This window comes from Anastrepha ludens, chromosome 6 (genome assembly GCF_028408465.1).
Source record: "Anastrepha ludens isolate Willacy chromosome 6, idAnaLude1.1, whole genome shotgun sequence".
Lineage (NCBI taxonomy): Eukaryota > Metazoa > Arthropoda > Insecta > Diptera > Tephritidae > Anastrepha > Anastrepha ludens.
This window is the reverse complement of record NC_071502.1, coordinates 76,372,358-76,386,548: the sequence shown is the minus strand read 5'-3', so window position 1 is coordinate 76,386,548 and position 14,191 is coordinate 76,372,358. Positions and strand designations below refer to the sequence as shown.

At 35.1% G+C, this 14,191-nt stretch overlaps 1 protein-coding gene across 1 annotated transcript in view; it reads right to left on the bottom strand.

The window, feature by feature from the left end:
* Nucleotides 1-1,405: 1,405 nt before the first annotated feature.
* LOC128867797 (zinc finger protein 423 homolog) overlaps nt 1,406-14,191 on the bottom strand; it is a 46,914-nt gene continuing 34,128 nt past the window's right edge. The window contains exons 2-5 of the mRNA XM_054109303.1: nt 11,349-11,845; nt 7,027-7,169; nt 4,506-6,857; nt 1,406-2,388 (exon numbers count right to left, since the gene is read on the bottom strand). Coding sequence (XP_053965278.1) covers nt 1,656-2,388; nt 4,506-6,857; nt 7,027-7,169; nt 11,349-11,845 — 3,725 coding nt within the window. The 3' untranslated portion in view covers nt 1,406-1,655. The remainder of the gene's footprint in view (nt 2,389-4,505; nt 6,858-7,026; nt 7,170-11,348; nt 11,846-14,191) is intronic.

The window sequence follows — 14,191 nt, the reverse complement described above, 5'->3', positions numbered from 1 at the left end:
ACGGCCAAATGCAAGATTCTCATTTTTGCTTATTTATATCTACATACATATATATAGTATTTATATTTCATTCATTTTTATTGTAATTATGTAATTGCAATTTTAATTTATGCCCGAATGAAACACGTTTATAATAAAATGGTATTTTTTATTAAAAACTTATCCTCAGAAGTGAACAATAACTTACGGCGCGTGGAATTAGCATAGCACAGAACTCTTAACATATATATGTATGTATGTTTTTAATCGAGCCACAAATCAGCATATTCGGCGAATGCCTAAAAGCACAACGAAATAAAATAATTTTAGAAGATTAACTCAAGTTACTTTGTATAACCATTCAAATATGAAATAAAATTATAAAAGTGCTTCTCTAGCACACACTCATATATTGAATATGTACATACATAACATTTTTTTAAGCATGTTTATATATAACGTACTATAAGCTAATCGCTTAACCCTTGAACAATATTCATGTGTCGAAATTGGGCAGACGAACTCTGATGATGAACATTTTTGCACAGGCTAGTAAAACATTCTGAAACAATGAAATGAACTCCCATTTGATTTTTATTAAACCCAAAAACATATTTTTGAAGTACAGGACAAATGAGAAAAGGTATAACTAAAGTAAATGTAAATATCCATAAATGAAATTCTCCTCTTACTTTGTTTTACTGTTTTCTTTTATAATACCATTTTAAAACAAAAATTAAATGCTCCTATTTGAAAAATCGCAATTCAATATGAACATAAATATTTCCACTAGCAAATCGCATTAAGCTTACAATGATAACCCATTAATTGGCGCTGTGAAATTGGGGAATTCTTACTTCATTCAAATTACCAAAACACTCAACAAAAGGAATCGACCAGGTCACTGCATTGTAAAATTACCATTTCGAAGAAGGCGATATGAGTCGGTTGGTAAAAGTAAACAAAAAATGAAGAATTGGGTTAGGAGTTAGCAGTAATTGTTTTACACTCGACGCGGTCAAATTTACAGCGGTAAAATAAAATTTGATGAATACATTTTTTGTGTGCTTTATTTAAGGATTTTGGTTATGTGCTATATTTGTTACACAGAATGTATGTATCGCAACTTAACGCTTTTGCTTACATTATTCATTAAAAAATTATGAAAAAATGAAAATTTAATTAATATAACTTTCCAAAAACAACATTTGTATATGTTTTCATTATCTGTTCTTGAAGAAAGTTTTATAATTATGTACTCATCATATGCGAATTATTTGTTTTTATTTTGTATTATTTTTTCATAAAGCAGAACCATATACATATGTATATGTATGTATATACCATAAACGGAATGCTAAAGATTCTAATTAACTATAGTAGATCGTCTTTTTTATAAAAAAGGTATAATGCATCACGATTTTCAAACGTAATATGTATTATTAAATAGTACCTAGGGATCAATATTATATATTTCCAAATGTATGGAACACCCTAATGTGTGTAAAACTTACTTGACAAATTTTCGAGAGGAAAGAAAAATGCATATATTTACATATGTGTGTGTATGTTTATAAATAATTAGCTATGATGTAAATATGTATAAAGGATAACAAACATAAATAAGTGCGCATACGAATATAGTTTTATAACGTAGGTCAATTTTGTTTTTAGTTTCAATGTGGTGATAGTTGCTTCGAGTCTTCCAATTGTATTCTTTCCTTATGGGTGATGTAAGATTGCTGTGTCTGATTATAAATCTGATTTGCATCGGATACATTTTCAATTTCAATGTACTCATCTTCTTCACCTGTTGCCGCTTTATCATCGGAAAGAAGTATTTCCTTTTTAACCTCTGTTAAATAGGGCTCGGAATTATCACTCTCCCTTGGTAACGAGAACTTGTCGTTACTGCTTAATATATTTCGTAATTCTATCGGATCTTGGATTTCATGGGCTAGCAGGTGATGTTCCAATTCAGCGCGGAAGAAGAATTTATCGGTGCAAATGTTACAGTCGTAAGGGCGAGACTGCAGTCCATGCTCATGCATATGGGATAGTAGGCCAGTTGGGGCTGTGAATACGGCGGAGCATATGTAGCAATTGAAACCCCGTTCCTCGCAACCGGCAAAAGTGTGCTCTACCAAATGCTCTTGTAGTTTTTGTGTGTGTGGCAGCATTAATTTGCAGATATTGCAGCGATTTGCGGTTTTCAATGCGCTTCGACAAATCTCTGAGTCACGTTCAAAAATTTCGGTACGTAAACGTTGAGTTTTAAATTTAGGGCCAAGTTTATGCTTTCGGCAGCACTTTTCACAGACTTTAGCTTCGCCATTCATGGGATTTGGTATGGGTTCTAAGCAAAGGGCACACACACTTTCTGGATTGTTGGAGGATTTGGTATGGAATCTGGAAAATGTAAAATAATTTGTGTATACAGTGCTTGTTGTATATAAGAAAGTTGTATGCAATATGATAGCTACATAAAAGCAAATGTACAGTCTTTCTAATAGAAGCGTGACCGGCAAAATTCAAGCTTACAGTTCAGTTTTAAAAAAAATTGAAATGCTGCTACAATTGGTGTTTCCTTATCGTAATGCGTGTTGTGTAACTTGTTAGCTTTGTGAAAAATTTAGAAGGCGTACGTTGCTTCTACAAAATGAGTTCGGCATATGAAAAACAAGTTGAAGCAGTGTTCTTGTGTACAAATCCTAAAATTCCAAAAATGTCACGTGCATCTGCAGCAAAACTTTTGAAGAAGTGGAAGACGTTCATAAACAAGTAGGTGCGACGATAAATAGAAGCTTAAAACGTTGATGATTTCTTCGGACGAGGTCCAAATATACCTCTCCAAACCTCCAAACAAGATCAGGAGATCATTCATTTGTTTGTGACAAAGACGAAGTTATTGTTGCGTGAAGCTGAAGCAATTTTAAGGAAATGTGGTGTTAATGTATCCAAATACACTATTCGAGGATGTTTACGTATAGAAGTTTCATTTTCGGGACTTCTTCTCCGAAAAAGGATTTGGCCGATTATTTGTGTCATCAGTATCATTCAAGAATGATGAGCCAAAGTGTCTTAACCTGGTGTCACGCGATACGGTACAGTAATAGAGAAGATGTCTGACAAACTCTTCCTCCTGCTCATTTTTGCAGCTTCTGCAATAGACGAATTGAGGTACATTTAATCTTTGAGCATGTCGACCTAGGAGGCAGTGGCATGTCATCAAATTAAATAAGAATGTTGGAATTAGTGACAACCCCATCAAGAGATTTAAGCGCCGCTTATCTATCACAATAAACATAGATTTATCTAATAATACGTTCACATATGCATTAATCACCTATAAATCCACCAAATTAATCTACCCGTTCAGATATGGCAGATTACCTGCAAAATCTACAATCAGCTGCCAATACTGCTTTGTGAGGTTTTTCTTCATATAAATTGCTTCTGTGGAATATTTTGGAGTTTTTGGTTTGTTAAGGAGAAGGAATAGGTAATTTAATTACGCGATTGGTTGCTAATAATAAACAGTTGGAGGAAATCCGTATGCGACGTTTACTGAGGTTGCAAAAAATTATGGCAGTAATACGCATAGGAAATTCTATATTACATTTTATAATAAGTAAAAGGAGGACAAAACGCTTATGGACACACGCTGTTTTCTGTAAAATTAATCCCTAATTAATAATATTTAACAAACATTTTATTCGAATTTTGTTTAAAGACCTGTTTTCTTTGCCGACATCCATTTCATTTAGTTTTTATTTTGATGTTTCTCCTTACATTCGTAATAATAATTATCGATAAAACAGAAAACACAGGGTTGTATGTCAATAAGTATCGTTATTATCTAGGATTATTTTATAATCTCAGATTTTGGGAGAGAAATTTTTACTTATATGTGAACGTATTATAATATAGATTTCTATGTTGCGTGCATTCTGTTTTTCAACCAAGCCTAGGGGAGATAAGAAGGAGCATCGAAGTAATCGGAAAATGTTTGTGCAGTAGTAAGTAAAAACTCAAAGAAGAGCAATTACGCGCTGCCAAACAGTTATCAAGTTAAATTCGGCTGATTTGGAGCCGACTAACCTTCACAACTTGTGCCGGAATTAACACAAATTATGACTCGAAGATGTGAAGGCATACGTATAGCTAATGGTTTTGACTATACATTTTATTGAATATTGTAAGTGCACATAATACAGTTTATGAGAATCGAATTGGTCAAATTCTACACATATGTTATGGCAGTCATGTTTCTATTATACATACTGTATATAAGAAAAGCGCTTTTAAGAAAACAATGTTTACAGTAAAATATTTTTTTGATCGATTCTATAACAGCTCAACCGTGAATAAGAAAGTTTTGATTGCGGATGTGACCTGCGTATATAAGTAATGTTTTATTTGTTTTCCATGATATTTTTGACTTTCTTATATGCAATAAGTACTGTATAATCTATTTATACATGTGTATATAATGTATTTAAAAGTAAACTTTATTATATTCTTACTGTGCATGTAAACCGATTTCAAAATCGGAATGAAGTGATTGTCGACAACAAATACATTGCATTGGAAGTTGGCTCTCATTGTTATGGTCATTAAGATGTGCTTTGAAAGCTGAAGCGCCGTCCAAGGGCTTACTGCAGTGTGAACATTTGCCAGATTGACCAACCTTTGAGTGTTGTAGTTTGTGTTCTGCCAATATAGCTGACGAGGGAAAAATTTCATCACAAATCAGACATTTATGTTTCCCAGTTGAATTGTGACACGTTTTCATATGATGTTCCAATTCGCTACGTGACTTAAAGTTCCCCGAGCAGTAGGCGCATCGCAAACTCACTCCAGTTTTCATGTTATGGACGATTTTACGATGTGAGTTCACCTCACTTTCAGATCGAAAATCATTGCGTTCGCAAATATCACAGCTATAACCCATGGAAGAGTTTAATCCAACCGAAGTCGGATTTGACGATTCTGCTGGCGGTCGATTTTCATGTAAATCTGGTTGAGATTTTAAATGCTGTGTAACGGATTGCGGCTTCGGACTATTGAAATAGCTTTCCACTATTGGTTTATCTATTCGTTGCTGCGTATACATCTCAATTAGTGTTCGGCTTGTATCGAAATAGCGCTGGCTGAGGCCATACATGAGCCCAGGGTGTTTCACGGCTCCTGTATCTACCTGCAATGCATTATAAAATTTGTCGTCTGTGAATGGAGTTGCTGATGCCGTGGAACCAGGGAAAAGGCTTTTATTGAGATGAGCTGCAAAAGCTATATTGTAATCAAGAACACTAGAGTTGTTGTTTTGCGAAGTAATCGGCATCTGGGGAGCTTTGCTAAGTAAGGCATTCACATAAAGAGGGTTCATTTGATTCGGAATATTAGATGGTATTGAAGCTTCCTCAAGGGATATTTTTGAAGATAATGCCGCTCGATTATTGCCAGTATGATGGTGTTGCATATGTCGATCCAATAGAAACTCCACATGAAAAGTTTCTGGACACGAGGGGCATTGGAACTGGCGAGCATGTGCGGCGAGATGAAAATGCATTTCCAAATCATTACCGCATACAGTTCGACAAAACAAACATTGAAGTGAATTGGGCACTGGTCCATTAAGTCCTGGATGGCGTGTTTTTACGTGCGTATTGAACTCTCTCTCAGATTGGAATAATTCCATACAGACTGAACATCGCAATAATTTAGTTTCAACGGAATGTGCACAAGCGAAGTGCATCTGAATGGCTATTTTGGACTCGAATAATTCAGAGCATACACCACACTTGAACATAGGGATTGCGTGCTGATCCAACATATGGTTTTGAAGCTCCTCAGGTTTTGCATACGATTTGTCGCATTTAGGGCTTGCACAAATATATTCTGAATTAGAGATTAAATAATGTGAGATTACATGCCGCTCGTGCTCCGATTGTTCCCGTAACGCCAAACCGCAGTGGTGGCAAATAAGATTTAAACCTTGCGTTATATGCGTTTTTAAATGACTACGGAACTTTTCAAAATCTGGCAGACCTGCATTGCATTGATTGCAGAAAAACATGTCAGGCTGAAGAGATTCCTCCTGAAGAGAAACGGGGGTTGTTGAACGGCGTTTATTTTTGCTAAGGTCAGTGGGCTCTTCCTCTTGTTTTTCCTCATTGGCGTTTTCCGAGCATGGTAAATTTTGTTCTGCCTTAATATTACTTTCCTTTGTAGTATTTTCTTCTCTCAAAGTGGGTTTTTCACTCACTAAGCGAGGACTAAAAGTCCCTGATGCAGCTAAACGGTTGAAATGTTCGAAGTACGAGTTTGGGCTCGCCAAACGATCGACATGTGCGAGACGTATATGCTGAAATAACGCAGGTAGATTTCCAAATTGCATAGTACAGTACTCACATCTCAACTGGAATGGATTTGGTTCAGCAACTGCGGCCCCAAGAGCGGCCATTGGCTGTGTTTTTTGCGAGGAAAACACTTCTTTGTCATGCTTTGTGTGAATATGTACATTGAGTTGTTCAATCGAGTTGAACTCGGACTTGGAGCAGTAATTACAGGAAAGAAGATTCACAGTTCGTGGTCGCTTTGGATAATCTAGTCGGGTTGGCTTAGCATCAGTGTGAGCCAATGTCGTGGCATAGCGCCTCTTGTGGAAACTTCCGCTACTGGAAACAGATCCAGTAGAACGTGGACTGTAATTAAGTGCTTGAGGATTTCCTCCTGCTGCTAGAATAGCTGCTTGTTTTTTATGGTTTTGCATATGCGAGGTTAACGCAGCAGCGGTATTGTATCCGCGATTGCATATCGTACATTGGAATGGTTTCTGATTGTCGTGTGTTTTCATGTGAATTTTGAGATGATCGCTAAAATCGAAGTTTTAAAAATTAGTATACCTTAGAATTGCTAGATTTGCTCATTGATATAAATGTTGACAATTGCTATTATTGAATAAATGCGATTTGTTAAATATTAGCCTTGAACTGCAGTAAGCCCTCAATTTGAAAGATAAAAGAATATAAATACATGTTTTACCTTCGAGAAAATGCTGCCTCACAATGTGGACAGCGGTATCGGCGATCCCCAGTGTGAAGTTTGGTATGACGATCTCTCGATCTCTTGTGCTTAAAGAGTCGAGCACAATAATCACACTTAAAAGGTAAATGCTCGGCATGGCTCTGTAACAAAAGTAAAATTAAGAATACCAATTTCATTAAAAAATATTTAGGTATTTACGTTTTTCTGTTTTAATCATTTCAACAATTTTAAACTCATACACATGAATGTGCTACATTCATAAGATTTTGTTGAATTAATAATTAATTAAATGGCTCAGCGCTTGTTTTAATAATTTCGATTTTAAAATTAAGAAAACAAACGCATACTACTTTTGCCACAATAACACGAAATAATGGATTGTTTGATGAAATAACTAAACTTTTATACAATATATTGAGCACAAGGCACCCTAATACTCGTATACCTACATATTTACTTATGCACTCGTAAGCACAAATTTACAAATATATATTACATATTTAAAGAAATTTCAGTATGCAACTCAGCTTGAGTTTTAACATTGATATATGTATATGGTGAATCATAAGTTTAGCCATTCTAAGCGGTGTTTTTGCTTTGAAGTGTGATGAGCCCAGCCGACGCTGACACTGAGGACGCCTTACAAACTACAAAATCAGCCAATTTGTATGCAGATTCATAGCGAATATTGCACCATATAAACAAGTTATCGCGTTGGTTATGGTTTTTTAAACTGCTCACCAAATCATCAACACATGAATATAAATACCTGCAATATCGTCCAGACAAATGGTAGTAGCAACGGAGGTGCCGTCGGCTAGTAAAAGCAAACAAGCAATAACAGATGCGACACATCAAAACTTGACAGTGCAAAAATTTTAAAATGATAAGAATCTCGCACACTTGACTGCCGGCTTTCCACAATAACTGTGGCACCACGGATTGGTTAACATCTCACCCGAGCATTTGAAAGAGCAAAGCGGAATGCCAAAAGAACACATGGTTGACCGTATAAGCATATTTAGTCGCATAATAAAAAGCGAACGATTTGGGAACAATTCCAACATTTGCCGCTGAATCTTATTGTATGCCATCAACATAGTAACCGAAGAGATCGGCTAAATATATATAAGAATGATGATATAACCTTTTCAACAAGATATACGCCAAGAAGCTATGACTAAAGGTCACCCATACGGTCACAGAATCAAGATGACCATTATGGCTGCTACTACCAACTTCTTTTCTTTATGCTTGTATGCATCTACTTGTATACAAATACATACGAGTACATTTGTGCTTTTATATGTAGGCCGAATTGCAAAGCGTGCCATTTAATATTTGCTGTTACAAACGTATGAGGTTCCACTTTGCTAGTTACGTACAGCTACACTATCATCCGTCAAAACTTAGCATTTCGTTTGCCGTATTAAAGGAATTTCACCTAATAATTTAAAGTGGCAACAGTTCACTCATTCGAATTCTTATGAAAAGAAAACTGGTAATTTTTGAAAATGGTGTACTCTACAATGTGAAATATGGCATGTGAAAACGGATTAATTTCTTGAATTATAAAAATATGCCCTTTGATTTAAAAAAGTTTTAATCTCCTTTTTTTAGTTACTCTCGTTAAGAATATCAACAAAACACGGCGCAATAATATTGTGTGATCTACTCGCATTTGACTATTCAACATTACTTGTTATCTCCGAGTAAATGAAAAAGGCTTTAAAATACATTTGCAAATGATTATCAGATGCACCATATACAATATGATTCTTTTATTTTTTATCATAGATAAATATTTAGTATAACGTTGTCTTTGAAACTAAATCTCATTTAGAATTTTTCCAGGCAAGTCTGCTAATGAAAATGGTTGACGTCAAATCAAAACTACACCAGCCTTCCAATTAACGCTACTTTTGAAAAATGCAATAACTGAGTTTTTAAGTAACTAAGGGTTAAGGTCACTTATGATGAAATAGTGTATCTCAGTAACTGTTTAACCGATTTCATTTAAGCCTAGTACTCGTATTGCTGTTAACCCCACTCAAAAATTCTTTGCAACTTTTGAGATCAGACATTTACATCGCTTTATGCCGTACAATATGGATCCTTTTTCTTTTTATTTATAACTTTTCTAGCTGCCGATCTTTTTGAAACATATTCCGCTCGCGCTCTGCTTTCATTTTTGGCGCTAATAAGCTCTTTACATTCATCATCAAACCATTCTTTTTTGGATTGTTTCGGTAAGTAGCCAAGCACCTCCTTGGCCGAGCTAGATATGCTCTTTGCTACCGCTTTCCATTCCTCTACAGTATGATTTGGACTAAGTTCATCCAATTGCGCACTCAACGTAGATTGGAAGCTGATTTTAATTTCTTTATCTGAATAAAGGTTTTTTAAATTATATTTTTCTCTCTTGAAGTTATTTTTAGACGCAACAACTGCCAAACGCTGCCTTAATCTAATTTTTATCAAATATTGGTCAGAGTCGCAGCAAGCTCCTCGGAGTGAACGAACGTCAAGTACTGAGGTAGCATGCCTCCTGTCTACCAGCACATGATCTATCTGGTTAGCTTTTCGGATGTTTGCGGATGCGCCTGTGTTGGAAAGAAGTACTGCTGATCCACCAGTTATTTTCAGTTGTAAAGCTTAGTAAGTATTGGCCATTATCACTAGTAGAATTGTGGAGAGAGTGCATCCCAGAGACCTCTTTCACAAACTCTTCCTTGCCGATTTTAGCGTTAAAGTCACCCAGTAATATTAACATACTGGAGCCAGCAATTTTATTGCACTCTTTAGAAAGAAAATCGTAAAAGGCATCTTTTTCTTCATTTTTGCAGCTTCAGTTGGAGCGTATATTGAAAATATTGTCACCGCTTGGAATTTGCCTTTAAATTTAAGGATACATAGTCTATCAGTTACGGGCTGCAAGAAAATCAGACTCTTTCTTATTTTCTTGCTGACATAAAAACCAACTCCGGTTGCTCCGTTTTTTTCGCTTCCGCTAAAAAACAACGAATAGTCTCGCTTTTGTATTTCTCCGAAATTTTTCCATCGAATTTCTTGCAAAGCTACCACATCAAAACTGTATCGCATTATTTCGTCAGGGATTTCCGCCATTTTTCCAGGTATCAACATAGTGCGTACATTCCATCAACCGAATTTTACATCGTTGTCCTTTAAACGTTGCGTAGGTCGTCTATAGATGGGGTTGTACTTTATCCGAGGCTTTTGTGAAGGTGTCATGACTTATTGTTTATTTCAGCAAGTTTGCGGCATGAATTTTTACCTGTGCAGGGCGACAGCATTTTCTCAGTGCCAGGGCGTTAGGGTTATCCCACATATACCAATACTCGTATATTTAGATGGCATTATAATATCTTCAAAGGAGTTTGAATTTACCATGCCGGATTTGCGTCAAACTCTTTCAAAATTAAAAGATTACGGTTTCCATTTGAATAGGTAAGAGGGATTTTTTGCCGAGCAGAAATAAAGTACCTTTCGACAAAGAAAGTATTAAAGTCGACAGTGAAAAAAGCTAAATCAATCGCAGTTCGCAATCGAAGATATGTATTCGTGAGTCCATTTACGAGGAAGGAGATACCATCGTTACCCTACTTGGCCACTCAAAGGCTTTTGCAGGGTAATTTTGAGACATTCTTGTTGCTTTTTTTGCCGAACATAGAAAAAAATATCGATTGTAAATGCCGAAAATATGAGGAAGAATGTCGAAATGCGACTCCTAAATTCGACAATAAATTATTTTTCTTAATTTTCAGGAAAAGTTTAATGATATTTGGCAAGCTTCAATTTACTGACATTAGGGAGGTAGGAACTGCGATCTGGTGGGTTAGTACACAAAAATATCCACAAAACATACTCTAAGGTCCGACAATGAATGCCGAAGATATGGCGAAAAATGTAAAAAGGCGACCATACACTCAGCCAAACATATTTTTTTTTCGAAATTACTTTACAAAAATACTTTGAACTCAGAATGCATGGCGAAATTTTTTTCGGTACGATCTAAGTATAAGCATACAAATATAAGTATATTTATATAAAATATAGAGGCTTGGTCTAAATTTGTCTTAATAATATTGAAAAAAGCAAATTTATTTGCATTGTTTTTTAATTTCTTTGTATGTATACAATATTTATTGCTCTTAATAATAAAAAATTACCTAACAATCACGTATTCTCCCAATTAAAGTGTTTTTAACAATAGCAATTATTTAATTAAGTTAATAATAATAATAATTAAATAATTAAATATTCTAATTTTAACCACCATTCTCCCTTTCTTGACTCACCTGTTCGTGCTTTTTTAAATAACCAAGCCGCGGAAATGATTTATCACAGAACTGACACTGATAAGACCCATCAGCACCGCTACCGTTAATGCCATCACCTGTCAACTTATCAAACTTTGCAGCAACTCTTTCGATTTTTCGCACTTTTGTAACGATTTTCGAGCTGTGATACTCTCCATGGTGGTAAAGGTGCTGACGATGAATGCGAGTCTGTCGTTTGTGTTGCAATTCCAAGTTGGCACCGTCTTCTTCTAGCTTCGTAGATTCGAGTATTTTTGTTGAGTTTTTCACTGACGTTTTGACATCTCCATTACCCTCCACTTCACTTTCGTCAATATTCCCAACTTTGCTACCATTTGGCTGCGGGCAATATTGCGTCCTTTGTACATGCGGGTTGTGTGACGTTGTTTGTTCTTGGTGTTGTAAAGAGTTTGGCGTTAAGGTGCCATCTGATATAGAAGGTGAGTAATTTGAGGAGGTGTGCGTTGAGTACATATCTATAAATATAAAAAGATTTCTTAAAATATTCAAAAAGAACCTAAACGAAACTCACTGCCAAATAATTCAAAATAAATATAGAGTGCTAGTAAGTTTAGCCAAATTTATTACTAAAAACTCTTTACTCGCTCTAACATTGGCTAACTGACCAATTTTATTTTGCTCAGAAATTTCAATAAATTCACTTGTAGGAATGAATGATGGTTTCAAACTCACAGATGCGAACTAGATCTGAAGCAACGGATTCTCACAGAGGTCTCGTTAAATACAAAGAAATAAAAAATAGTTTAAAAAAACTAAAAAACACGCTTTTATTGCTAATCGAACTAAAAAGTATAAAATAAATTTTAATGACAAAGAGACCTATAATGAAGTAATAGCAAATCGAACGATCAGTCATAGTCAACTACTTCAGAACAGAATTATAACAAAAATTAAGATACATATAGAGTAATTCAAATTAGAGTTAAAAGCGTGATCTCAACCCAAAGATGCCAAAATTTAATACAAAGCTTGCCGAGAAGACTGCAAAATTTTATAAAAAATAAGGGTTATCTTGAAGGGTTGAACTTTTTGAAGATATTTTTAAGTTTTCCTTGTCGTTTCTAATTATTTGACCAAGATAAATTTGTGGTTAGAATTAAGTTTATTTTTTTTTTTAGGATTGTAGTAATGGTGAACATTTTTTATGTTAAACTGAAAGACTACTTGTTTTTGTATTATTTCTAATAAAAAAAATGATTTGGCGAAACAAATTTTAAAATTGTATTAGTAAAATCACATTCTGCTATCTCGTTTCTAATTATAAGGCCACCACTGTATATGTGCTTGTAAGATAGTGAGTTACACCAGTTTAATGAGGTATAACTATACTCGCTTGCGGCGAATCTTACTAGATAACTTTTTAGTTGCTTTCGCATGCAAATTTTTCTTCAAGTTAGTCGAGCAGAGAAGTGACGTATAGAAGAGGCCTATTATATGTTCCCGGAACCTCATTAACAGGTTTTGGTTGTGAGCCACTGGATATCACTAGATAGTACTCGCGGCTTCGCTTACGTATGAAATGAAGTACTTTAAATAAAATACTTACCTGCTTTCAATTTTTAAGAGGAAAGGCACACAATTTCTGTTTTTCGTTGACATTTTTTATTGTAATGTAGGTATGTAGATCATGATTCAATTAGAAGGTTAGGTATGTAATGGCAAGTGCGTTTTGACAGCCCCTTATTTTAGGGTTGCACTTACGAAGGATGTGGAAGAGGGAAAAATGTTTTCCCCTTCGTTGCTAATGGCGTGAAAAAGTGCTTAAAGTAGTTAATTATACTGTAATAAAAATTAAACATATTGGTTAAAACGAAACAACAGAAAAATTATCGTTTTCTCTTAATGCAAATATAGTATTTATTTAAAACTTTTTTGATACATATCGAAAACCATAAGAAGCACGATATTATTATATACTATATACATGTTTTAAGTTAGTTTGTAGTTATATAACAAATTTGCAATTAACTGGATTGCTTCCGGATGTGAGGGAACTGCTATAAGTTCACAAAGTTTCTATTTAGATTTGGTATGAGCAAAAACTCCTGATAGTTGTCGTGATAAGTTAGTGAGGAGTATTTTCATTATAATAAAAAAACATGGCGGGTTATAAAAATAAGCTTATATCAGAATTGTCGAGTATACCTTTTACGGCTTCCAGCAAATTTGTAGGAAATTTCGTGTATTCAGAATTCTTAAAACGAGAACGACACACATAATTCATTTATGAGATTCATAATATCGGTTTAATATTTTACATAATTGCACTTCCGTCTTCGGCTATGGGGGTTAATATAGAAATAGTAATAGATAGTACAAAAACAAACAACCCAATTTTGAAGCACATTTTCGATTGTTTGGGCTCCAATTTCATGAATGGTAACTTCGATTTAGTATTTTAAATCATCAATCGTCTCTGGATGGTTCGCATAGCATTTGTCCTTAACGGCTCCCCACAAAAAATAGTCCAACGGGCTTAAATCACAGCTCTGAGGCGGCCAATTGGTATCGGAATTTCGGCTGATTATTCGGTTTTCAAAAACGGTAGCCAAAAGTTCGAGTGTAACTTTGGCAGTGTGACAAGTTGCACCGTCCTGTTGAAACCAAATGTCGTCTATGTCATCCTCTTCAATTTTTGGAAACAAAAACTCGTTGAGCATGTCACGGTAACGCTCGCCATTTACTGTAACCGCGGAAGAAGAAGAAGACTCACCACTTTGGAAATAGGTTTTCAATATTTCCCAATTTTATTCAAGCGTATAGCGTCCCATTTCGTAAATGTCGAACCTCTAAGTAAATTA